The 27,213-nt window shown below is 32.5% G+C and overlaps 1 protein-coding gene across 2 annotated transcripts; it reads left to right on the top strand.

Moving 5' to 3' along the window:
• Nucleotides 1-521: 521 nt before the first annotated feature.
• LOC134233148 (zinc finger protein 271-like) lies at nt 522-11,043 on the top strand. 2 transcript variants are annotated; one of them, XM_062715141.1, is made up of 2 exons: nt 522-632; nt 8,473-11,043. In XM_062715141.1, exons 1-2 carry the CDS (start codon nt 627-629, stop codon nt 11,038-11,040), a joined length of 2,574 nt encoding a protein of 857 aa, XP_062571125.1. In that variant the 5' UTR covers nt 522-626; the 3' UTR covers nt 11,041-11,043. The 2 variants fall into 2 exon arrangements, with proteins under 2 accessions (XP_062571125.1, XP_062571124.1); XM_062715140.1 differs by having other exon boundaries at nt 524-632; nt 8,477-11,043.
• The last annotated feature ends 16,170 nt before the right edge of the window (nt 11,044-27,213 follow it).

Raw genomic sequence — 27,213 nt, 5'->3', positions numbered from 1 at the left:
TATTTATTCATTCATTCATTTTAGTTTTTTGTTTGTTTGTTTTTTTTTAATTCATTTTCTGTATTCATTCATTTACCAAAACATTATAAATGTATAATATTACTAAAAGAAAACAGTCTGAGATCACTAACACTCGAGAATGCAGCAGTAATTTTTTTTTTCGGTATCATTATTCATATTTTTTTTCAATGCAGCCTCTTAAAAACTTGAAAAAAAAATTCTTCGTTAAGCCCCTCGACCATGCGACCCACTTGTACATGAAAGTGTCTTTAATCATCTGTAACCCCCACCCCCACCACCACCACCACCACTTTATTTTATCTAAAAAGTACATCCACCCTTTATGCAACCAGAATATAATTTCCAGATCTAATTAATTTCCATTATTTCACTATAAAACTTTTTATCACCTAAAGTCGTTGCTGCCTTTAATTGTATTGAAGGTCCTAAAAGGCATGGAGACAAATCACTTTTCTACCGGACTTTTTCAAAGCGAGGCTTATAGACAACTTGGACACATTTTTGTGTTTGTGTTTTTTTGCTGCTTATTCGGCGATTTTATTTGAAATACAATGCTGCAGATACATAAATAGTTGATGATATGAAAAGTAGGATTTACATACAAAATGCAAGTAAGCATGTTACTTTCTTTTTTACTAGATCACCGTTTATTGTAATCAGTTCGAATTTCCTCATTTTTATTATGCGGAGTAACCACTTTCTGATTTTAGGTCTTACAGATTGATCTTCTGTGATCATTATTACAAAAAAGTTCTAAAAAGTATATTTTTTAAATCAACGACTAAATGTGCATGGTTATTATTCAAATAAAATCAAACCAGTTAAGTTTTAAAGAATTTTCTTCATTATAATGGTTAATTCTTTGGATAAAATGTTTTTAGAAACATTTTTACCTCTATTGTTAGTTTATATCATGGAACTTTAATGAACTGACCTAATATGAAATGACCTGACCAAATATGAATTGACCTGACCAAAACCAAAATCATCAATAATAGTTATGTTTTTTAAAAAAATGATAAATTTTAAAGAATTTTCTTCATTGTAATGGTTAATACTTTGGATAAAATGGTTTTAGAAACATTTTTTACCTCAATTATTAGTTTATATCATGGAATTTTAATGACCTGACCCAATATGAAATGACCTGACCAAAAATGAGATGGCCTGACCGAATTTAAATCATTGATAATAGCTTTTTTTTTTTTTTTAAATATTGGATACATTGCAGAAAATATTCTTCATTATGATGTTTAATACTTTTGGTAAAATTTAAATGCATGCTTTTAGAAACAGTTTTACCAAAGTTATCAGTATATCATCATGATCATGAAATTTTAATTTAATGACCTGACTAAATATAACTAAAGAAATGACCTGACCAAATATGAAATGACCTGACCAAATAGAAATCATTAATGATAGCTATCTTTTTTTGAAAATTAGATACAGTATAGAAATGCTTCATATTTGAGATAAAAATGCTTTTAAAAATAGAAATATTTAATTGATAAATCATAATTGAAAGTATGTTTATGCACATAAAATATGAAAATCATGTTTAATCTAATATGTTATAGCATTTAATAAAATATAAATGATCTTACAACCATTGTATATAGAGACCTGACTGTCTTTATCGATACTAAAGACCTGACCAACCATATGATTGTCTTGATATGAACGACCAAGACCTCACCGATCATTTCTATACTAAAGACCTGACCAACCATGTCTATACTTCAGACTCGACCGATTATTTCTACTAAACAGCTAAAGGCCCAACTATTTTGAAAATAACTTTATATTTTTCTCTAAACTAAAAACGTAAATTGTTATCAACTGAAATGAAATTATTCTTTTTTTATAGAGGTGTTAAATCAATTGTCCTGAATTAACAAAGATCTTGATCTAACTGATGTAACAAACTAGCCTAAAAGAAAGAATTCATTAGCTTAACCAGTTGTGCTCTGATTTTTATTTTATCTACATTGAGCAGGTCTATATGCTCTTAAGAAAAAAATATATATTTCAAAAGATAATTGAATTTTAATAACCCCATTTTAATCAGTAAAATGAAGTTTAATGTTTACTAGTATTATACAAGCAGTATACACAAGGGTTATTGAAAGGTAATGGTTAAACAAACAACATGGATCAGTGCCCCTTTTGACACTTTATCACAGTAATATTGGAATCAACAAAGTAAACTGGGAAACTGTAGTTAATCCATTTCATTTTATCAATTAAAAAAAGGATTTCTGTATGAATATTATATTTAAAATAAATTAAAATAAAATAAAATACATTTGTATACACAAGTTAAAGAAAGAAGGATTAAATTAAATACTTTTACCATAGAAATTGTAAAATTTAACAGTTTTGATTTCATCATTTTTAATCTGAATTTTGAAAAAAAAATATTTATTTTTGTTTCTTTCATAAATTAAAAAAAAAACCCATAAATACACAGATATCACTATGGAAAGCCTACTACATGTAACATGTTTAAATTAAATAATCAATGTTTATAATTCGTTTGTCTGCATAAGGGTTACAACTACAGTTGTATATATCTTTAGATGACACAGATTTAATCTTAATAATCCAATTTTTAAAAATATTGGAATATGTGAAAAAAGATAAAAATAATAGTTGCTAGTAAAGTCTAGTACGGTCAGAAAAATCCGTCAGAGAATACATGTAAAAGATTATTGGCCTTGTCATGATTTGGATTTTGCTCGTTTAAAGAACTTGTTATTTTTTAAATTTTATTATTTTTTCATAAGAAATATTTGAGAGTGTTACTTTTATTTGTTTGTTATTTTGTTCTTCGGGTTTCATGCATTTCGCCCGGTCCAGTTAATCAAAATTATTCCCGGTATATATAAGTCATTTTGTGTCTAAACATATCATATCAAAAGAATTTGATTCATAGGCAATGAATTTTAAACAAATAGAAGGGGGGTTGAGATCTTTCACGGTCAGAAAAATCCGTCAGAGAATACATGTAAAAGATTATTGGCCTTGTCATGATTTGGATTTTGCTCGTTTAAAGAACTTGTTATTTTTTTATTTTTTATTATTTTTTCATAAGAAATATTTGAGAGTGTTACTTTTATTTGTTTGTTATTTTGTTCTTCGGGTTTCATGCATTTCGCCCGGTCCAGTTAATCAAAATTATTCCCGGTATATATAAGTCATTTTGTGTCTAAACATATCATATCAAAAGAATTTGATTCATAGGCAATGAATTTTAAAGAAATAGAAGGGGGGTTGAGATCTTTCAACGGTCAGAAAATACAGTTAGAGAATACATGTAAAAGATTATTGGCCTTGTCATGATTTGGATTTTGCTCGTTTAAAGAACTTGTTATTTTTTTATTTTTTATTATTTTTTCATAAGAAATATTTGAGAGTGTTACTTTTATTTGTTTGTTATTTTGTTCTTCGGGTTTCATGCATTTCGCCCGGTCCAGTTAATCAAAATTATTACCGGTATATATAAGTCATTTTGTGTCTAAACATATCATATCAAAAGAATTTGATTCATAGGCAATGAATTTTAAACAAATAGAAGGGGGGTTGAGATCTTTCACCATGCCAAGAAAACCTTAGCATTCTCTCCGTATAGCAAACTCAATAAAAGCCGAATTAACATTAATCTGTGATTCTTCCCCTGGGAGACGTGCGGAAGCAATTAATGTCTGCAGTTTTGAGGGAGGGATCTTAAAATTTACTGGGTTAAAATTATAGGTAGAATACTTATTACTAGTTATTTAGAAGCCTCTGCCCCCCCCCCCCCCCCCGCCATTGTCTTTTTCGGGTGGGGGGGGGGATGAAATTAATTATAGTAAAGTAATTCTTCAATAAAATAAGCTGCCTTTCAATATTTTTTACGTAATACAATTTCAGAATATTTTTTCTCAGTACAAATAAATTGACATCGGGTAGTTGTGGAAGTACCGCGTCGAAATATAGATAAAAGAGTACCAAATTTCCGGAAGTTTACATCATTTCCTGGTTGAACAAGATGGAGACGAGTACTGAATGGGTAGACGTTACCCGATTGGCTATGTATATATTTTCATTTTAAAATGAATATTTTCTTTTGATTGTTTTTTTTCTTATTTTCTTTAGTCCAATTTTTTTAAAAAATAAATTTTGGTACCAGTGCCTCTGGCATTTTACGTATTTTGTAAATAAAGATATTTGACAGTAACATTTTAGGGTATTTGTACTACTTCCTGGGGTGGAAGTTTATTTTTTCTTTAACTAAGAAAGCTTAAAACCTAGGATCCACCCCCAGAAGTCTGCTGCCGTAAATTGTCTTGCTGGCGTTTTGGGAATATGGGTGATTTGCATCAATTACACTTTTATTGACTCCATCGCTGTCGAAATCGGACGAGATTTCTTAGCATGATATAAAATACATGTATCTAAATATTAAATACTCAATAGCTGCTTTAATTATTTTATACATATACTGAATCTTATACTCAATCATTTCGATATTTCACTCATAAATGCAAAATAAAAAAAAAAATAGATGTAATTTGAATAAAGTTATAGTGTCAGGTCTTTAGTACATGTATATAGACATGGTTGGTCAGGTCTTTAGAAGAAATGGTCGGTCATGTCATTCATATAGACTCCTGGTTGGTCAGGTCTTTAGTAGGTAGAGTCGGTCAGGTCTTTAGCATTGGACATGGCCATGCAGTCAGGTCATTGCAATATCTTGTTGTAATGTCACCAATATTTTTTCAAATGCTTAAAAAAAGATTTAGTATAATTTTTAAATTGTATGAGTTTTAAATAATTATAGTTTGTGAAAATTCACATAATATATAAATTCAGACAGTTTGCTTGGTCAGGTCAATGCAATTTTTTTATGTACTAGTTCATATTAAAGTTCATAAATGTGTGTTTTCATGTCTGAAGTGTTTAATTAATTAAGTATTATGCTTAATATAATATCATATATCATACAATTGATTATGATATTATAAATTATGAAATATTTAAAGAAAGATAAAGATTTTAAGTGATATTTATTTGGTCAGGTCATTTCATATTTGGTCAGTGAGGTCATTTCATATTAGGTCAGTTCATTAAAATTCCATGATATAAACCAATAATTGACGTAAAAATGTTTCTAAAACCATTTTATCTAAAGTACTAACCATTATAATGAAGAAAATGTTTTAAAACATATCAAATATTTAAAAAATATAACTATTATTGATAATTTTGGTTTTGGTCAGGTCAATTCATATTTGGTCAGGTCATTACATTTCCATGAAATGAACAGATAAATAACAATAAATTTGGTAAAAATGTGTATATTGATATTTATTTAACTTAATTTCATATTATTATCAAGAAAGTATCCTAAAAATATGATAATTGGTCTTAAAATAGTGATTTTTGACGAATTTTACGTTGGTCAGGTCAGTCAGGTCTTTAGTAGGTCAGGTCTTTAGTATCTCCCCCAAATGGGACAGTGGCACAAGTGTTCTGAAACTTTTCAATATGTTGATCAGTTGATGTCAGATCAGGGACCTATATAACAGTATTGTAACGTGCTGACACTCTGAACTGCCAAATTCGTTTTGTCAGGATGGTGCAGTTAGCTATCTTTAGGAGTTTTAATTTTTATTTATTCAATTTTTTCTGACACCAGGTACTATTTGTACCAAAGAAACAAAATAGTCTGCTTAAAGTTCCACCCTTTATTGAGTGCAATAATCCTTTTATAACAAAATATTAATTTAATAGCCTCCTCAAAACAATATGAAATTTATTCCCCTTTTCTACAATTTCTCCCAAAAATACAAATCAGAACTCAAATAAGTCTGATTCAGAGATTAAACCCTGAATATGTGACTTTAAATTATTTACTTTTGCTAATTAACAAATATAATTAATTTGAAGAATTATTTTTAACACGGAAGATTTAAAAATTAATCGGGAGGGGCGGAAGGGGGGTTAAAAATCGGGCGATTTTGCCTCCCGTCGGAAGAATCACATGTATGCCAACAAATGAAAGGCACGTGTAACATTTCGGTTCGAATTTCCTCCATATGAATACTGCGTAAGATACAAACATTACAACCGTCTAGTAATAAATAAGTTACATACACATACATGCCAAGTTTTGAAAATTCCCATGGGGGATTTAGCGCGTGACGACAATTTTCAAAGCTTGACATTCGCAACATTTTGTCGTGAAATTAAATGATAATGAAATTTTTTTTTTTTATTTATGATATTGATATTACTTATCAATACATCTTAAGAATTAATTTAACACCAAAAATGTTTTTCTTTCCAAAATTGAAATAAATATTTCTGCTAAAATAGGTGCCTCTTTCACTTAAGAAGGGGTATTTAGTTACATATGTAAACAACATTTTTTTCTACCAGAACACATAATTTAGTGAAAAATTGAAAATTTTACAACTTTAATTTAAATCATTTTTTCAAAGGCTAAAAAATATGAGGTTTTGATACTGTAAAGTCCTGTTTCTGGAAACATTTTTGAGATTTTTTTATATATATTAGAAATTCTAATTAGATATTAAATTTACAGAAAGAACTATATGCGGTATATTGCATATGTTTGCCCCCACAAAAGTCAAATTTTGAAAACTTCCTGAAATGTGCTGAATTCAATAAATTGTACGAGAAATATAAGTTAACAGAAAATATTATAGTTCCAGAGCAGTGTATTCACAATTTCTGTTTTTATGACGTCACAAACTAGTCCGATTTTATATCCTTTTTCAGAAAGAGGACAAAATGGACAAAATTTCAACAATTTAAGCTTTAAAATTTATAGAGCGCATGTGTGTTCAGGAACAATATTGACATATTTCATTGATATTATCATTCTACACATTATATCAAAATATTTATCCTGAACACACATGCGCTCGGTGACTTTTATTTAAAATATCGACAAAATATGTACATTTTTCTGCAAAATTCATAAAAAACTGAAATTTACGTCATATTTGTGACGTCATTACGTACATATGACGTCATTACTTATGAAATTATTCAGTGCTTTGAAGTCAGCATATACTCCCCTGTTTAAGGACTTAATTAAATAGTACTCCATCAAAGTTTGATTTTGGGGGGCAAATGTTGGTTAATACCGCATATAGTTCTTTATACCACCTATCTAAAAGAAAATTATTTTTATTACAGTCATGAAATTTGTCAGGCTTGATGGTGTCATGTGGGTATTTCCTTAAGTCATGCACATTACTCTTGGGAGAAGGGAGGGAAAAGAAATTCTAATTGAAATACACTTGATTGTTTCATCTTAATTTTTTCATAATATTTTAATTGGCAACTTAGAAATATTTTTCATTATAGGTAGATAAAATCATCAGCTATGCTTTGTAGTTTTCTACTTTCGTTTTCAAAAAACGATCTCTTTGGATTCCGATTTTATGGTTTAATTAGTATTTTATTGTCTTTAATTTATGTTTTTATTAAGATGACTAACAGTTATCATGTTAATCTATGTGTTTCACCTTGCATACCCCTTAAAACTGACAAGATAATCCCCTAATTGCCCCAAGCTATAAGCTACTCGTACCTGGACAACTGTGTGCGTTCATGCGTGAAGTGATTTCCTGTGGCTAATTAGTAATTAACATCTGGTTAAATAAACAATGAAACTTATCTGTGTGCATTGAATATACAAGTCTGACATTGTTATCCCGATTGTCAAAATTCAGCGGTAGGGAAACTTTTAAAATCTGAAATTTTAGGGTGATTTTTTTTCAAATCGGGAAATTAGGGCAATTTTTCTCTCCCGATTGGGAAGGCGGGATGAAAGGGTAAAATCGGGAGGATCCCGCCTAAATCGGGAAAGTTGGCATGTATGCATACATTAAACCTTATAAATAAGTACCTGAGTATAATATAATATTGCAAAATGCAAGTTTCCTGTAATTTACAACTTTAGAACATGAACAGTTAAGTAAAATTCAATAAATAACATTTAGGGGGCCATCTCAAAATGCAAGGAATAATATTACAATACACAAACTCTACAGTATATAAGTCCCTGGTCAGATAGGTGACTTTGAAGTATGCAGAACACAGTCTGTTAACATGGTTAATATTCGCTTTTGAGAAGTGGACAGGCTTTCATATTGTTATTCTGGAAATGGTATTGTTGTGTGTATGTATGTTGAAATTGTTTATTTAACACGTCTGTTACGTATAATCAGACATATTTCAGACGAAATGTTAGTTGAAGTGTTGGCCGTCTCCAGTTCTACAATTATACCGTTTCTAGAATAACAATATGAAGGCCTGCGAAGAGAAGTGTATGTAAGCGAAAACCTGTCCACTTCTCTAAAGAGAATAGGTCTCTTAAGTACACGCAATAAGCATGAAGTGATGTTTTTAGATTTTTAATTTTTTTTCCAGGAAGAAACCAGTAACATAAGCCACACAGGCTGTGCAGTAGAACAAGAGTCCATAATGGAAGATAAGTCTACGAGGAGATATCCTTGCTTACAGTGCCACAGAACATACAGTCGTAAGCATGACATGGAAAGACATGTTGACATTTGTCACACTGCTACTGCAGAAAAGCCATTCAGGTGTGAACAGTGCAAGTTTGTGTTTAGTACAGAAGAGAAATTGAGAGTTCATGAAAGTGGTCATTCACAGGAAATGAAATTCAGCTGTCAAGTTTGTGGAAAAGGATTCAAAAACAGTAACGCTTGGAAACGGCATATGAAGGCCCATCTAGATCCAAAGCCCTTTGTTTGTCGTATATGTAAGCGAGAATTCGGACGTGAGCATGATATGTATCGACACACTGTCAGGATGCACACCGGTGAGAGGAAGTTCCAGTGTGATTTGTGTCCATCAAAATTTGCGTGGTTCAGTGACCTGACCATCCATAAGCGGCGTCATAATGCAATGGGAAAAATATGGAAAGGACGAAAGTTTGGCGCAAATGGAGATGCTCCTAAAAAAGTGAAAAAGAAAGTTCAATTAAAAAAGAAAGTTCAAAAAGCTGAACACGGTAGTAGGCTTGTGTGTAAAATGTGCTCGCAGTCCTTTACAAGCTTTTCTTCCTTACAGCTCCATGCTTGTGACCTGGATTCTTCAGGCGAGGAAGATGAGGAGATGACCAATGAAATGTTGAGCTCTAAAAATAACCACACACCTGAGGGATATACTAAATCATTTTCATTTCTTAAAGATAAGAAATCTGATAACAAATCATCTTCAGAAATTCAAGAAAATGAGGGATCAAAGAGAGACACAGATTCTGATGAAATGGATTTATATAAAGAAAGTGAAGAGGAGCATTTTGATGATTTCAGTTTTGAAAATGATGATGATGATGAAAGCATGGGGGATCTCGACTCTGATTCTGAGAATATTGATTATGTGGAAAAAAGAAACACTTTATCTCCCATCTCTGATTCCAAAAAACGATGCAGTCCAGAAAGCAATGATGCTCAAAATGAAGAAATTGACAATGTTAGATCATCTTCGCAAAATAGTGGCTCTTTGGTCAAAGAAAAAGCAGTAGCAGTGGATAATGTAGTTCCATCACCTAACACTATGAATTTTAAGAACCAAGGGAAACAAAGCAACCCATTGACAGACATTGAGAATATGAATACCTGTTCTAAATCTGGTATCGATACCAAACATGATGAGGACTTAAATCTCAATTCCCATATGGCTAAAACTCCAGAATCTCTTGTCCCTGTGAATAAAACCACATCATCTAGCATTTGTGTTACCCCATCTTCAGAAGTGGATGTCTGTCATGGATATGATGTTGCTGAAAATGGTAAAACTGCTGTTGATACTAACAGCAAAGCTCAAGTAATTACAAATTCAAATTCCAAATGGGAAGAAAGAAGTGAAACCAATGATGAACATCTGAAATGTAAAATTTGTCAGAAAGAATTCAACAAGTTTTCTGCACTTCAGCTTCATATGTGTGAAGAACCTTTAAACCAAGAAGAGATTTTACAAATACCAAAGCATAATAAAGCAATGGCTGGAAAAACACAATCTCATTCCAAGGATGTAAAGCAAAATAGGAGAATTTCACAAAACTCTAGTAACATTGAAAGGATGGTAACACGATCCAAGGGCTTTAACAGTCAATCTTCCCAAAATTCCTCAAGTTTGAAGACGGCAATGGTAACTAGATCTAAGGACAGTGTCAAAAAGAAGACCGAAAATTCAGCAGAAAAAGTGAAATCAAGCTCGGAATCTTCAACAAAGGAAAAAAACAAAGCTGCTAAAACTTCAACAAAGCAAAGTTCCTACAGATGTGAGGAATGCTCTGGGACCTTCTCTAAACTTCATGAGTTCAAGAAGCATTCTTTGGCGGTACACAGGAAAAAAGTTACTTTCACGTGTTCCGTTTGCAAAAAGGTTTTTGATAAGAAAGGCAAACTGGATATTCATCTGTATTCTCATGAAGCTGTACAGCCACACCAGTGTCAAGACTGTGGCCACAGATTCAAACATAAAAGAGATTTATTGAAGCATGAATCAACACATACCAACAAAGAAGTGCCAGTGTTTAAATGCTCATTTTGTCGAAAAGAATATTCCCGTCAGTATGACCTGAGGAGGCACCTTGAGTGTGTCCATCCTGCTGTGGCTCCTTATCGCTGTGAGATTTGTCATGCTGCTTTTTCTAGTTCAGAAGATTGCAGTAAGCATTTGAAAACCCACGAAACTACTCATCCATACACATGTGATGTTTGTCAAAGAGGCCTTAGCACAATTCCCATTCTTAGAAGACATATGAGGATGCATTTAAAAGAGAAACCTTATTCTTGCCCTGAATGCAGGAAGGGTTTTAATCGAAGACATGACTTGTACCAGCACACCAAGATTCATAGTACAGAGAGATTTACATGTGATCTGTGTTACAGGAAGTTTGTGACACCATTATACTTACGGAAACATATTAAAAATAAACATGGACTAAGCAATAACATCTGTTAGCTAGATATAATTTTGGGGATCGACATTGTACCTGTATTCTTGCATTGTTTCACTTTCTTTTCAGTGTATTTTGTAATGAATAATAATAATATTTTTTTTTTCATCAAAATACCTTGCAAGAAATGTTCTTTGATTTCTTTTTGATTAGGTCACCTGAGTAAACTCAGGCCCTTGGGTCAGGGATACCAAAATGGGGTGGGGGCTCTACTTACTGTATATATACTGAAAATAAATTGTTTGAAATCTGCTCCTTGGTATTAATCAAACATTTTTGATAAGCAATTGTGCCTTTTCAAAAATTGTGCAATGTGGAGACCTAGGGTCAGGGGTTCATGTGTGGTAGGAATCCTCCTGATTATTGCTGAATATTACTGATTAGTTGGCATACTTTTTTGTTCCCTTACCCTGCTTATCGGTATTAAGTAAACAACCTAAACAATTGCTAAGTATGGCACGCCAAATTCACAAAAATGAGCAAAACATAGTTTTACAGTCGATAAACTAGGTTTATCAGTTGTAAACTATAGTTTACTGACTGTAAACTATAATTAACAACATTAATCTATATTTAATTTACATCTGTAATCTATAGTTAACGCGATAATCTATGTTTTACAGCGGTAAACTATACTTAACACTGAAAACAATCATTTGCGATCGCAAAACATAGATTTTCTGATAAATACAGTTTCTTGAGTTGTAAACTATAGTTTACAAGCCGTAAACTATAGTTAACGATCTGATAAATATAGTTCACGATTTGTGAAACTATGATTAACAACTCTTAACTATAGTTTACGATTGTAAACTATAATTTACAAACGTGAATCTACGTTATCAACAAAATCTATTCTTAATGCTTATTACAGACAGATAAACTTAGGTTATCATTCGTAAACTATAGTAAACAACTGTTAAATATAGTTTTACAGATGAAAACTATACTTAACGAATCGTTAACTATAGTTTATGGTTTGTAAACTATAGTTTACAGTCGATAAACCTAGTTTATCACTTGTGAAACTAGGTTTATCTCATGTTTGTGAATTTGGCATGCCATAGCTAAGTGTTATAGTTATGATTAGCAATGGTGCCTCTTTCAAAATTGTGAATTTATTTATTATTTATTTTACCAGATTTATATAGCACTTTTTTCATAGACATGTTCAAGAGTGCTTTACAACAAACAAGATATAGCAAATACAATACAGTGTTTCAAATCGAAATTAAAAACAATAATCCTACCTAAGAATAACATAGACAAATATATATTTAAAATTACCAGTCGTAAAAATCTAATAAGACTATCAGAATTAATTAAGCACAGATATAACATAAAATAAGATTAAGACTACTTAATACAAGTTTCGATGAGTTTGTAATTAAAAATTTATATTACTTTAAAATAGAAAATTTAAAAAAAAAGTTTAAAAATTAGGTTATAAAGTTTACATGAAAAAAACATAGCAGAAAGTAAAAACTTAAAAATATCACATTTTAGCACCACTTCCTACTCAATATATCCAATGTCTTTTGATTGTTAATACCTCCAGTTACTCAACATAATAGGAGCGGAAAAGATGTGTTTTAAGCTGTCTTTTGAAAGCGTTAAGTGTCTGGGCGTTTCTAACTGACTCTGGCAGTGCGTTCCATAACCTTGGTGCAGCATGGCTAAAACTACGGTTTCCAAATGTCACAGTTCTGGTACGTGGTACTACAAGTGTTAAAGAATTGCTAGAACGAAGGTCTCTAGCTGGTCGGTACACACACAATAAGTCTATAATGTATTGTGGGCACTGTCCATGGAGAGCCTTGTAAGTGTACAGTAGGACCTTGTAATCAATCCGTTGACATATTGGTAGCCAATGAAGTTCCTTGAGCACTGGTGTTATATGGTCATGACGAGGAGTTTTTGTGATGATTCTGGCAGCTGTGTTCTGAACTCGTTGTAGTTTATTCACTGTCAATTTTGGAATACCGAAGAGCAACGAATTACAATAATCAAGCTTTGATGTTACTAGACGATTAACTAATGTTTTTGTGGCATCGGTTGTAAGGTATTTCCGTATGTGTCCGATGTTTCTCAGCTGGTGGTAGGCAGATCTACAGGCAGTGTTGACGTGTTTCTCCATGTCCATTTGTGGTGTGAAGTGAGCGCCAAGATTTCTGATGCTGTCATTTGATGCTGAAATAGATGTCTTACCAACCGTTATAGTAATATTTTCGACATGTTTGAGATTGTTTTTGGAAGAAAACAACATCACTTCTGTTTTCTCAGCGTTCAGTTTTAGCATGTTTCCATTCATCCACATAATGATTTCCGTTAGACAGGACTCTACGCGGTTTATTGCTTCAGATTTTGACACAATGTCTATGGGTTTAAACGAAATGTACAGTTGTGAATCATCAGCATAAAAGTGATGCATTAGACCATGTTTACCACAGATAGCACCTACTGGCTTGGTATACATTGTAAAGTATTTCGGCCCCAATACGGATCCCTGTGGAACACCAAAATTCATAGTAACTGGATCGGATAGCTCTCCTTCAACACAAACAGTTTGTTGTCTACCATTAAGGTACGCTGAAATCCAGGAAAGGGCGTTATCTTTGATTCCGTAGAGGTTTTCCAAACGACTCAGTAGTGTGGTATGATCTATCGTATCAAATGCTGCTGACAGGTCAAGCAACACAAGAACAGTGACACAGTTATTGTCTAGTGACTGAAGGATATCGTTATGCACTTTGAGTAAGGCTGTTTCTGTGGAATGAAGTTTCCTGTATGCAGATTGATGTGGTTCATGTAAACTGTTTTCAGCTAGATGGTCACCGATACGTTTATCTACTACTTTTTCTAAAACCTTTGATACAAACGGGAGGTTAGAAACGGGTCTGTAGTTTTTCAGTACGTTAGGGTCTAAGTCCGGTTTCTTCAGATGAGGTCTTATAACAGCACTTTTAAACTCCGTTGGTACATGGCAAGAACTGAATGATTCATTGATGATGTTTGTGATTACAGGCAGAAGTTTGTCAAGACATGATTTAAGAAGCCATGTTGGTATGGGGTCCAGTTCACATGATTTGTTGGGCGAACTTTGAATGATTTTTCTAACTTCTTCTTGCGAGGCAGGTAGAAAGTTTAAAAGTCTAGAGTTCGTTTGCGGTTCTAATTTATGTTCCTTTGCATCACCGGTCTGATTAGATCTGATTTCATCACGAATGTTTTCAATCTTTGATGTGAAAAAGTTACTTAGGTTCTGAGCTGTTTCTTTCGGCGTGGAACCAGAGGGAAGCACATTGTTATCACTGTTACCACCAAGGAGATGTTTTGTGAGTTTAAACAAGCTCTTGGTATCACGGCCTGACTCTTCTACCTTGTTTGCGTAGTATTTTGTACGGGCTTCATGCAACATGATGTTAAAGACTATGCACTGATTTCTGTAGATTTGATGGTCAATGGTTAATTTAGTATCTCTCCACTTGCGTGAATGCCATAGCATCTAGCTTAAAGGCGATGTACAAGCCATAATGGATCTGGTCTGGTGTAAAATAAGAAATACCAAGAATGCGCTTAATACTCTACTAAACTAGCCAAAAGTTACTCAAAGTGCTAATGCACTTATAACCTACTGTTAGAGACCAAAATCAGTTAATAGTTAAGTTTATTTTGTTTTAATTAGTTGGAAATTAATCATGTTAGAACTGCGCAGCTACAGCATTCACGAGATGAAAAATGCATTGAATATAGTGTTAGTTTGATTCATTGATAATATGGCTACCACTGTACGAAATGTTCCGCCCGGAATATAGGGGGAATTGAGGCGTACTTGGAGAGGGAATTTCGGGCGTCAGTTTGTCTCCCAATATTATGGTGATACACAGGTCCCGGGCGTAACTCAAACGGAAAACGAGGAAATGGGCAGGAATTTGAGGCGAAAAATGCAAATGAGCTACGCCCGGAAAAATAAATGACGCCCGGAAAAATGACGCCTGGAAACTAAAATAACGCTTGTAAAGCCTAGAATGTCCTTATTATATAATACTATGTGACCTAAAATCCTATATATTTACCAGTGTTAACAAAGAAAAACATTTAGATTATTACAATATATGTTAAAGCTAAAAACTCTTCTAATTTAGTATTTGCAACCGTTAATGCGGATTTAACAGTCGCAAACTGAATTTACCGGCGACGCGTAAGCGGAGCCGGTAAAACGGATGTTTGCGAACGTTAAATCAGCATAAACGGTCGCAAATACCAAGTAAGAAGTTTAGTTATTCCCATTCTAATGCAATCAATACATTTTGTCTGTTGTTTACGTCTTATTTTTTTTTTATTTTGTTACATGAAATACGTCATGGAGCATTGTATTTTTGCGTCGCTCTATTATGACGTCACAATGAAAAGCTTTCACGCTCGTTAATGCTCGTTTTACTGCTTCAAACATCAGTGTATCAGCCAATCAAAGAGTGTTTTACAAAACAATTGCATTAGAATTCTAAGAGCTTATATCAGAGGATAGACTACTTCATTGGGAGCCCTTTCAGTGTTTGTGATTCTGAATAATAGATCCACCACTCTGCTGATTCTGTAGTGAACAAATGTTGTAATTATATGCTTTTGCAGAATCATAAATAAGCAGTGATATCAACGAGTTCCGGATTATTCTTTAAGAAGAATGGATTTCTGTGATTCTGTTCTTATAAAATTCGATGAATAGTTTGGATGTTTTATGTTTAGATCGTCATCTTATTAAGGAAGATCATTTGTTGGGATTATATTTATATGACTTCATGGTTCATGTGAACTATGTGTATAATATTTTCTTAATTTTTGGTAACAGAAATTATTTATCAAATATTAAAGAGAACTTTATTGCAAATATCAAAGTGTTTAGTTAAATTGTATAAGGAGTAAAATTTTCCTATGCGTTGTTCAATTTAACAGATCATACCAGGATCATGATTTTGATACGAGTTGTTAGCTACAACAGTTCATACCAGGATCATGGTTTTAATACGAAATGTTAGCTACAACAGATCATACCAGGATCATGGTTTTAATACGAGTTGTGAGCTATGTAACAGATCATTCCAGGATCATGGTTTTAATACGAGTTGTTAGCTCCACAACAGATCACATCAGGATCATGGTTTTCTTGCTAGTTGTTTAGTTTAACAGATCATCTCAGAACCATGATCCATTAGCTCATTTGCATGTGAAATTTTCCTATACCGAAATACATGAACTTGGCATTATCATCATGGCAGTAGAAAGAACATTGATGCACAGTTTGCATTTATTTTTTGGATTTTTTAAGGCTCTGCTGAATTCTGTAGCTGCGCAGTTCTAAAGCGCATATCAAAAGCATATTTCTGCAAAAGTATAGATTATATATGTACAATATGCATTCAGTTGTGAATATTTATTGTATCTTTATCAAAGGGACTTAAAATTTGATTAAAATATATTGTATTTTAGTCATTTGAAGAAATATTCACATTTTGTTCTCACAGCACTAAACATGCTAAAGGTGGTCGGACATCCCCCTTAAAACATGAACCAAATTCAATCATTTGAAAGTTGTTGCATGATGCTCAGGTGACCTATAAGGCCCATGGGCCTCTTGTTCAACGTTTATTACAACCAAAGTGAACAAATGCACTGACTATAGTCAAACGCCCTAAATATGTACTTGATTCAGTATTTGATACTTAGATTGCAGAGATTCGAAAATTTACAAATGCTTGCCCATTGAAATAACTTCAATGAGATAAGAGATCCAAGAATTTTTGCTAGGGATGAAGTTCACCAACTTCAGAGAAATGTCTAAATCTTAAGCAAAAAATACTTTACTTCCCACTAAACATGGTAAATTCCTTTACTTTTACTTTGTTTTGTATTAAGTATGTAGATTAAATTACTAGTACTCTGCAATTTCCAGGGAAGTTTGACCCCCAATCCTGAACCCCCTTTTCAACCACACATGATTGTTTGGGTCAGTAAAATTCACATTGACTTTTCAGTATCAATATGGAAAGCATTATATCAGATTCAAATGAAAAATTGTTTGAAGCATGAAACTTGCTTTTTTTAATGAATGAATATTATGTTTGACATGCTATTGAAGAAAATTTGAGTAAGTTCATTGAAATAGTTATCTTTTTTTATCCTGGCATAAAATCAAATATATGAGGTATTTACACATTAAAATATTTAGTTACTGCCATAAAAATATTAAATTCAAAATGATATTTGTTTTTTTTTTTGTGCTTGTAAAAAATACCTAGAGGTACGATAGCACTGAGGTCATCACTAAATGATCTGATATGATTATAAAGGCCAAATCTCTGTTTTGCTGTTGGAGACCCGAATTAAGTGGCAGGTCAAAGTTTGTAAAATAAAGGTTATGGAGATAACGTACAATATTCAATCTCAAAGTCCATAAAACAATAGAAAATAGGAGGAGAGCAAACATCAGAGGTGGGATTAGGTGCCATGAAGGAGTGAGCATCCCCTGTTGACCAGTCACATCTGCCCTCTGCTCCTTGTCATGATCAGGAAATAACGGAAAAATCGATGTCAATTCAGTGTATAGACAACGGACTAACAATTCTAGTAGAAGAAGCCACTGTCAGAATTTGACTCAATGATGTATAAATATTGCATTTGCTCATGATCAGAAGGTCCTTGTATTGATTATAGTACTGATAAAATGATAACTTTAAATGAGACTAAATATATATAATTTGCCACATTTTAGTAAATACAATTTATCATTGAGTCATATGGTGACTGACGTTTTTCATACTTATGTTTAGTCCAATATTAATACACTGAACTGACGACGGATTTTTCTGTTATTTCCCGATCATGAAAAGGAGCACACAGCGGGTGTGACCGGACGGCAGGGTATGCTCACTCCTCCATGGCACCCGGTCCCACAATCAATATTTTGAATGCCTGCGTTAGCTCTACTCCCATTTTATGGATTTATTTTTATCTTGAATAAGGTTTGTTACCCCATATGTTTCATTTTAACCACCAAACATGTATCTCTGCAGGTGGACAGTCTGTCCCAGAGGAAACTTAATGTCGTTGACTTCCTATTTCTTCATGAGTTTACAAAATAACGAAAATATACTGATAGGTGCGTTGCCCAGTATAAAAAAAAACGTCTATCCTTTGGCTCTATAAGAAAAAAGACTCGAGGAGTCCATTCGATGCCCCTCTTATAATCCTCAGGGATATCAAACATATATCATGTGTACAGTCTTCAGATTCCCAGTTGTGGTATAAAACCAATATAGCTCATATAAAATATTGAAGGAATGCAAGGTTCTTATTACAGATATAATTGAAGATTCTTTTTCCGATGCCATGTCGCCTGTTTCATAATGCTCTGAGAAGGAGTGTAAAACCTATAAAATTTTGATGATGTTTAAATACTTCTTTCACCAGTAATCTTACTGGACAGAGATTCTATATAAAAAACTTGGAAACAATCTGAACTACAAATTGTTGTCTACGGAATAGAATGCAATTTGTGTGGACTTGTTCATGCTACATTGTAACATAGTCCTTTCTTAAATGTTCAATATGCCAGTAAAGAATCATTTAACGTGATAAATATTTTAAGTAATTTTCTTAATCTCCAAAATCCCTAGTCTATATTCCACCATATGTCAAGTCAAAGACTTCCCCTTGTATTTCCTTGTATTGCAGTCCAGGCTTTTTTATCATTGACAGCTGCTTTTAAAATAAAACGGAACTCGTAAATTTAATTACTTTTTAATATTATTTATTTTTTAAAACACATTTTGATTGAACACACAAAAGTACTCTAAAGTTGACATCAGAAAGATGCTTGAGTTTCTGATTGACAATGTGATGTGGATTTTGGAAACTAGATCTTCCAACAATTTAATTATTCGAATTTTATGGGTACAAATTGCGCTCCGTTATTCAGCAGACCTATTTTTGTTTTCATACGAAGCAGAATTTGTGCAAAATCTTATGCGCGAAAAGAAGAAGACACTTGCTGTAGCCTACAAGTCGATATTAAGATATTTTTACTACGTATTGTCGATTAACAATGGTAATTTCCACTCCTAGGTCGATACGATATATCCTGGTGAGCTTGAGATAAAAGATACCACATAGTCTGACATTTCTGTTTCATACTTGAATATTTTTGAAAAAGACGTAAATAGTAATCTAAAAACCAAGCTATATGATAAACGATATGACTTATCTATCGTCAACTTCCCTTACTTATGCAACATTATACCTTCATCATCTGCATAAAGAATGTATATACACTGTATCTCAGATCAGTTGATTTGATATGCAAGAGCATGCTTTACGTATGAACATTTTCTAAAACAAAATAAATTATTGACAATGAAGTTGATGAAACAAGAATCAGCAGTCTCGTTTAAAATGTCATCATTTCGTAAGTTCTATGGTCAATACAATGACCTTTTCCGCAAATACAATTTATCATTAAGTCAAATGCAGACTGACGTTTTTCATACTAATTGTAAGTCCATTATTGTACCCCGCTTGAGGAGTGGGAGGGTATACTATAATCGGTATGTCCGTCCGTCTATACGTCCGTTTAGCTGTACGTCCGTCCGTCCGTCTGTCTGATACGCTTTGGGGTACTCATCTCTTATCCGCAACTCCTCTTATACCACTGAGTGAAATTTAGAAAACTTTCACAGAATCTTATAACATATTGCCATTGTGCCCTTCGATCCTATTTTACTTTTTAATACAACACATATTTTTGATCCAACACATATTTTGGATTTCGCGGCCACAGCAAGCCGTGGACTTTGTCATTATAACCATATGGGAGACGGGGGTACCATTTAGTGAGCTCATTGCTCACAGTACCTCTAGTTGATACAGTGAATTGACGGTGAATTTTACCGTTATTTCCCGATCATGACAAGGAGCATATAGCGGGTGTGACAGGTCAACAGTGGGTACTCACTTTTTCATGGCATTTGATCCCACCTCTGATGTTTCGGAGGTCCGTGTTTGCTCTGCTCCTACTTTATATTGTTTAATAGCTTTGATATTGAATACTGTTTCCATGTCCTTCTTCCTACAAATATAAATCGACTATTGCTTTCAAACTTAATTATTGGCAAACTTTACAGGGCCTAGATATTGAATATATGAAAACTTAATCTTCCATAATGTTCTTCTTCAATCCGTATCTATGGCCCTACTGGGCGCGTTATTACATTACAGATGACGTTAATACTGTTAAAAATGAGGACCTTAGATCACTTATCAAAAAAAAAAAACTAAATATAGGGAACCCCGATCATTCACATTGCGTCATAATTTCATAAATAGTATGAATTCCGTAGAAGATAAGGCCAGATGATTGGCCAGACATGAAAAAGGACCTAAACATACATTCTCTATAAACACAAAACAGATTTTGGAAACGAATCCCTCCGATTTTGATGAAATTTGCTCAACAAAGTCTTGGTACAAAACTAGCAAATATGGTGTTTAAAGTTTTTCCCGGTTGCCATTAAAATGGATCCCTTGAATTTGGCCATGTTGTCTCTTGATCAAAGAAATTATGACAATTAAGAAAATGTAAATGCATTTAATTTATTCTTTATCTAATAATCTCAAACATTATTCAATGTATCATAACAATGTCAACTTTTAAGGTATTCATCACATATAATCGATTATTCCAGAATTATTCCCATTCTAAGAAATTTGTTCTGCAAAATGACATAGTTTCGGAAAATGTTAACATTGTTTTTGTTTAATTATTAAAGATAAAATTTTTTTAAAAAGGTATGAGTATTTTTTCTAAAATCTTGTGTCTGTTTTCATTCTTCAGCATTGGAAGTGACATCATGAAACAATTAAAGTGGACTCGAAATACTGTTTTAGTAACATGTATCTTAAAAAGACGTATTTTAGAATTGACAAAAATCATATTCGGTCAGGGTTCAAGATGCTATTTATGATAGCTGGCTAGTTAGGAATATAATATAAAATTCAGTGTGCTAATGACAGAAAATGCATGATCCCAATACATGTAACTACTATGTGTGATTGTGTATCAGTTGAAGGGAGTCCCGTTTTCTATATGCCGAAAAAATAAACAATTATGCATCAAAATAATTTTGAAGAAAATAATAACTTTCTATCATTTTAAGCTCCACTAAGACATAAAGAATATACATACTGCTCGCACTAATATTTCATCAATTAGAACAAGGAATAATATAAAAAATTTACCAATCTTTTAAGATGTGAAGCAAAGTTTTAAAGTTGAAAGAATGACAAGTGAAGATTACCCTCATTGATATAAATAGTGCTAGTACTAAAAGTAGATACATAGGAAAATATTGATGTAATACTGGTTTTTACACTATTTCTTAAATTGAAGATGGACAGTCTGAAGACTGCCATTAACTGTAAATGACATAAAGTGACTCACGAGTACAAGAGAGCATTTAATGAAATGCATAATAAAAAGCATTTCTTTTTTAAGAAAACAATGTTTTTAAAAAAAACTTCAAATTATTAAAGATATATGGTTTTTTATTTTATAATACATGTATTTTATCAATGATGATAAGGGATGAGCAATAAACAAACTCACTGTCATTTATTGTTAATGACAGTACAAGCATTGGCTGAAATACATAAATATAAGCAGCGGATGTGACCGGTCGGCAGGGGATGCCAACTCCACCATGGTACCTGATCCCACCTGATGTTTGGAGGTCCTGAATGATGCATTCCTAATTTTGTGATGTTTGTGTTTGATCCACTCTTTTTTTCCTGTCATATTGACAACTGCATTTATCTCATCAGTTGCAAAGTTTGCTCCAAACAGTATATTGGTGAAACAGGAGATCTCCGCAGGAGAGTCAATAACCACCGCTCGACCATTAGGACCAAACAACTCAATGAACCCGTTGGGGAACATTTCAACCTTGAGGGTCACAAATGGGAGGACATTCACAGTAGTGGTGATTGACCATAACCCAAGATGGACAGATGCTCAGAGAAAAAGCAAAGAAAAGTTCTGGATGCACAGATTGAAGTCATTCCGCCCCAGTGGCATTAACAAACTGAATGACTTCACCAGAATGAACGTAAACTAGACCCAATTCCTGATGATACTAAACAGATTATTCTCTCAATTTAGTGTTAACTCTACAGTTAATTTGCGTCACCAACTCTCGGACAACCCACAAAATATTTATTGTTTACGCTTTTGTTAATATTTTTCCCGGTAATAAATCCTTAAATATTTCAAAATTTATAATGGATCATAATTCAAATGTTTAAATATCCCTGCTAAATTATTTTTCTTTGATTATTCTTTATTAAGTAAAGTTACGCCATTTTGAGAGAATGAAACAATGTACGATTTACTGATTATCGTAATCAATTAGCATAATTAATTCGTTCTATTATGTAAATCGCACTTCACCCGAGTATACCCGATAGACCGAACGCATTTTATTGTGGTCCGGATTTCTTTCTTTATCAGTGTTCTTAAAAATTTCCAATTCAACATGTAATTATGTAGATATCTAGTGTTTAGTAGTTTAGTAGTAGTGCTAGTTGTTTTTGTTTCTCTTTTCCTTTGTTTTTATGACTTTTTAAAAAAATTTCTTTGTCCTGAGGAAGGGACAGTGCGTCCCCCAAATTTGACAATTTTTATTGTTCGTGTCGTTGGTCTTTTTAATGCTTTATATAAATTTCCATATGTCTATCCGTGACCTTGTATCTACTTGGTAGATCCGACATTTAGGATATACAGTGTTGTTGGTTTTCTTAGTGCTCTCTCTATATATATATATTAGGGATGGCAATTTGTAACCGGTTAACCGACTACTCGGTCGGAACGATGGCAATCGGATAGAAAATCTGTAATCGGTTACTCGGAAAAAAATATAAAACTGAACTTGATTTTATTAAAATTCATTAAAAAAAGAAATAGGATTGGAAATTAAGCGTTTAACAAAACTATTAAAACTGATTCGGAGATAATTATGGCTTTCCTGATTTAATTTAATTGAGGCCATAAGGGTAATTGATCGGTTTACATAGCGTCAATTATTGTGCAAACATCATGCCGTTACCCAGTCCATCCTGTTTTTCTTTAATGATTTTAATTATATTTATTACATAAATGAGAACGTGTATTGCGAAATGGAAATTGTCGTATTTAGTTCTTTATGTAATTAAATTAAAAGACCATATAAATTAAGAGCTACAGTTTTGAATTATTGATGATTATAACATTTTCCATGCTCTGAAAATTTAGCTTGAGGATTTATTTAGTTTTTTTTCTAAATTATTCTGAAAACAATATTAATATAACTAAATGTATTTTCCGATACAGAACCAAGACAAATGGAATGTTTTAACTTCACTTATCTTTTACAGTCTTTCTGTGTACATACGAAATATAGCTACAGTACATGTATTTTGAAAAAAAACTATGATGTGTGTATTTTGGTACGATTAACCGGTTAATCGGTCGGAACGTCTTGCGGTTAACCGATTAGCAATTCTGCATTCGATTGCCATCCCTAATATATATATATATATATATATATATATATATATATATATATATATATATAAAGAGAGAGAGAGAGAGAGAAGAGAGAGAGAGAGAGAGAGAGAGAGAGAGAGAGAGAGATAGACATACCATAACTATAGGAAAAATGTTTTATTTGTACTTTTTTCACATTTTTGATGAGCAATTGCAGACAATATGTTTTTACTGCTATTGACAATCAGTGACCAACAAGTAAAAGAAAGCATTTACGAACTACAGAATTTGAAGCAGAGGTTTCTATTTCTATTATAGTAACACATGTTTGAAAGTAGACATGCTGCATATTTTCAGGGATGGTCAAAGTGCAGACAAACGCTTTTATTTGTTATTGACAGAATGTGACTAACGAATATGAAAAATCTTTAGATAAAGTGTATAAGAATAATGTTTAAGGGTATTTCTAAATTTCTGCCTATAGTAACACATATTTATAAAGAATCAGGAAAATAAAGAATCATTTGTTTTTCTCAAATTAGGGATATGAAATTTGCAGTAAAACTTTCATTAGCTGTAAATGACATGGCTAATTGTATTCGGCGCGCCAGCATTCCAATACTTATATCACAAAAGTATGTTCTCCCTGCATTAAAACACTCGAATGACAGCGATTTTCTTAATAAAGTTCCGGATCACTTCATTATAAATAGGGATCTGACCTATAGGACCGGGCTTGGTTTTTTCTCTACAAAAAACTTGTCGATTTCCGTTCCGATTAATGACATTAGGCTAATTATATATAATTTGTTTTTTCTAAATTTTTATTTTATTTAGTAGTTGTAGGAGGAACCCTTTCATTGATTTTCTGAGTTTGTAATCTCCATATGTACTATTGATATTTGTCTTTACTTCTCATGGTTCATAAAAGTAGTGTCTACTGTCTCTGAAGTTCTGTTCTTCATGTCTAGGCTTTTTATCCGTGGATACGATAAAACGTCATTAAAGTGTGCAAATTATATAGGCATAAATGAAATCCAAGGGAGTGCATTTACTGAAATATGCAGCCAAATTCGATGTGATTTAATTATAAGGAATATAATTGATTATCCATTTGTGTATATAGCTTGCTTCAGAGTATCTATACTCTAAATATCATTTTAAAAAGTTTTCGACATAAAAACCACAATTGAAATTGTTGATCAATAAACATACAAAAATGTAGCTTTACTGCATTATAAAAAATAGCTGATAGGCTAAAATTATTAATTTATAAGTTAAACTAAGGGATTAGCTGTTAATTAAGAGTTAATTCACAAATGGGCTAATTATTGAGTTATTACATGTACCAATGTAAAACAAGTCTTGATATTTGTTCACATTTGATAAATAAAAATTTCAAAGTATTTGAAAGTTGGGCATCATGGTTTGCTCATTCAAAGATCTAGTGACACTAGTGAAGCTAAAAGCACACTCTTGGGAAACAAAGCTACAAGGCCTGCACCGCGCGCCCGCAACCTATCAGAACTTTTCTAACATTTCATCTTAATTAGCCAACTTATATATGCATACATATATTATTCAATTTCCATTTACAATGTACTTTCAACCACTAAATTTAAGTTTAGACTCCATTAACTAGAAATAGCATTTTTTCAAATTGAGAACTGCATGATTGTTTGGAGAATTCAATGACTATAAGGTCTAAAACACATATAAAATCAAATGAGAAATATCTAGCTGTGTTATCGATATTATATCTTAAGATATACCTGTATGCATTGAAGATAGAGTATAATGCACCTGAGCTCTTTGAAACATTCTTTTATTTAAATTCTTTGATACAAAACTTTATTAGATATGTAATTACAGTCCAGACTTAAAATTTCAACATGACAAAATATCTTATGTAATGTAGTACTCATTACTGATAAAGAAAAAAAATAGAAATTCTGGTATTGTAAAAAGACTTAGTTATATTATAGTCTTCATTTTCATGAGGAACATATCCCTACTGCCAAGTTAATTCATTTAGTAGTGCATGTACATGAATGTGTGTTCCTTTAAATGGCCATAATTTTTTTGATTTTTTAAATGAAATTTGGCAAGTATACATGGTTTTGTTCTTCTTTGTAAAAGCATGAACTTTCTTATAATGATAAATTGTGAAAGGTCTAAGGACTTGGTATTCTAATAAGGGAAAAGCCATCATAATGCTATACTTGTACTGGTGTGTTCTCTTAAATGACCATAACTTTATTACTTTTTAAAGGAGTTTGGCAAATTTGGTGAATTTACTCTTGTAAAAGCATTAATTTTTTTTTTAAAACATTTTATTGATATTAAAATGATAAATTGTAAAAAGACTGAAATTTACATAAGGAGAATCCATCATCATGTTATACTCAGTCTTTAAATACCATTGTGTTCTTCTAAATGGCCATAACTTTTCTATTATTCAATGAAATTTAGCAAGTATGCTTTTGATTTTCTTGTAAGAGCTTAAACTTTCTTAATCTAATTTGAAATGATAAATTGTAAAAGGACTGAAATAGATATATCAGAGAGAATCCATCATAAGTAAGTAAGTAAATTTTTATTTAAAGTCGGCATTGTATACATACATTACAATAAACATGAGCTCTGTAGAGATCTTGAACCGACTATCATCATGTTATATGCAGTCTATTGTACTGGTGTGTTCTCTTAAATGGCCATAACTTTTCTATTTTTCAATGGAACTTGGCAAGTATGGTTTCCCTTACCAAAATATTGACCTTCTGGCAACATCTTCTGGCTTTATTGCGGCAATATTGCAGCAACATTCTGGCAATACATTGCCGCAATATTGCGGCTATATCGTTTTTCGTATGTTAATTAGTTTTGCGGCAATATTGCCAGAAAGGGGTTGCGGCAATATTGCTGCAAATCATGACCCAAATATTGATCTTCTGGCAACATCTTCCGGCATTATTGCCGCAATATTGCGGCTATATCGTTTTTAGTGTGTTAATTAGTTTTGCGGCAATATTGCCAGAAAGGGGTTGCGGCAATATTGCTGCAAATCATGACCCAAATATTGATCTTCTGGAAATATCTTCCCGCATTATTGCCGCAATAGTGCGGCAATATCGTTTTTAGTATGTAAGTTAGATATAAATTGGTATTTAATAGAAATAATGATCTATCAATCTAACAATTAACAAACTGTGCTGAGGAATATAACAAACAATAGCAAGCCACAGGGTCAATAAGAAATAGCTACTTCTGCTATTCTTTAAACAGATAGAAAATTATGTTGATCATCATAATGAAAATCAAGATATGTTTGTGAAACACTGTGCATCTGGTGGCAATAAAGTTTGAAGAGCTATTTATAGCATATGGGTCACAGTCAAGGTCACAAGGTCATTGATCTTGGTGTCATTTGAAAGAACTTAATTAGTGGAGTATGCATACTCAATATGAAGTCTCTATCTCTTATAGTTTAAAATTTATGGCAGAGGATCAAAATGGCTATTTTTAGCATATGGGTCACAGTAAAGGTCAAATTGTCATTGACCTTGGTGTTACTTGAAAGAGTTTAATTAGTGAAGGGTGCATAACA

This window comes from Saccostrea cucullata, unplaced genomic scaffold (genome assembly GCF_032062105.1).
Source record: "Saccostrea cucullata isolate Sc308-1 unplaced genomic scaffold, CSIRO_AGI_Scuc_v1 ctg321, whole genome shotgun sequence".
In the NCBI taxonomy this organism is placed as follows: Eukaryota; Metazoa; Mollusca; class Bivalvia; order Ostreida; family Ostreidae; genus Saccostrea; species Saccostrea cuccullata.
The sequence above is the reverse complement of the archived record's forward strand: the minus strand, read 5'-3'. Positions and strand labels throughout refer to the sequence as shown.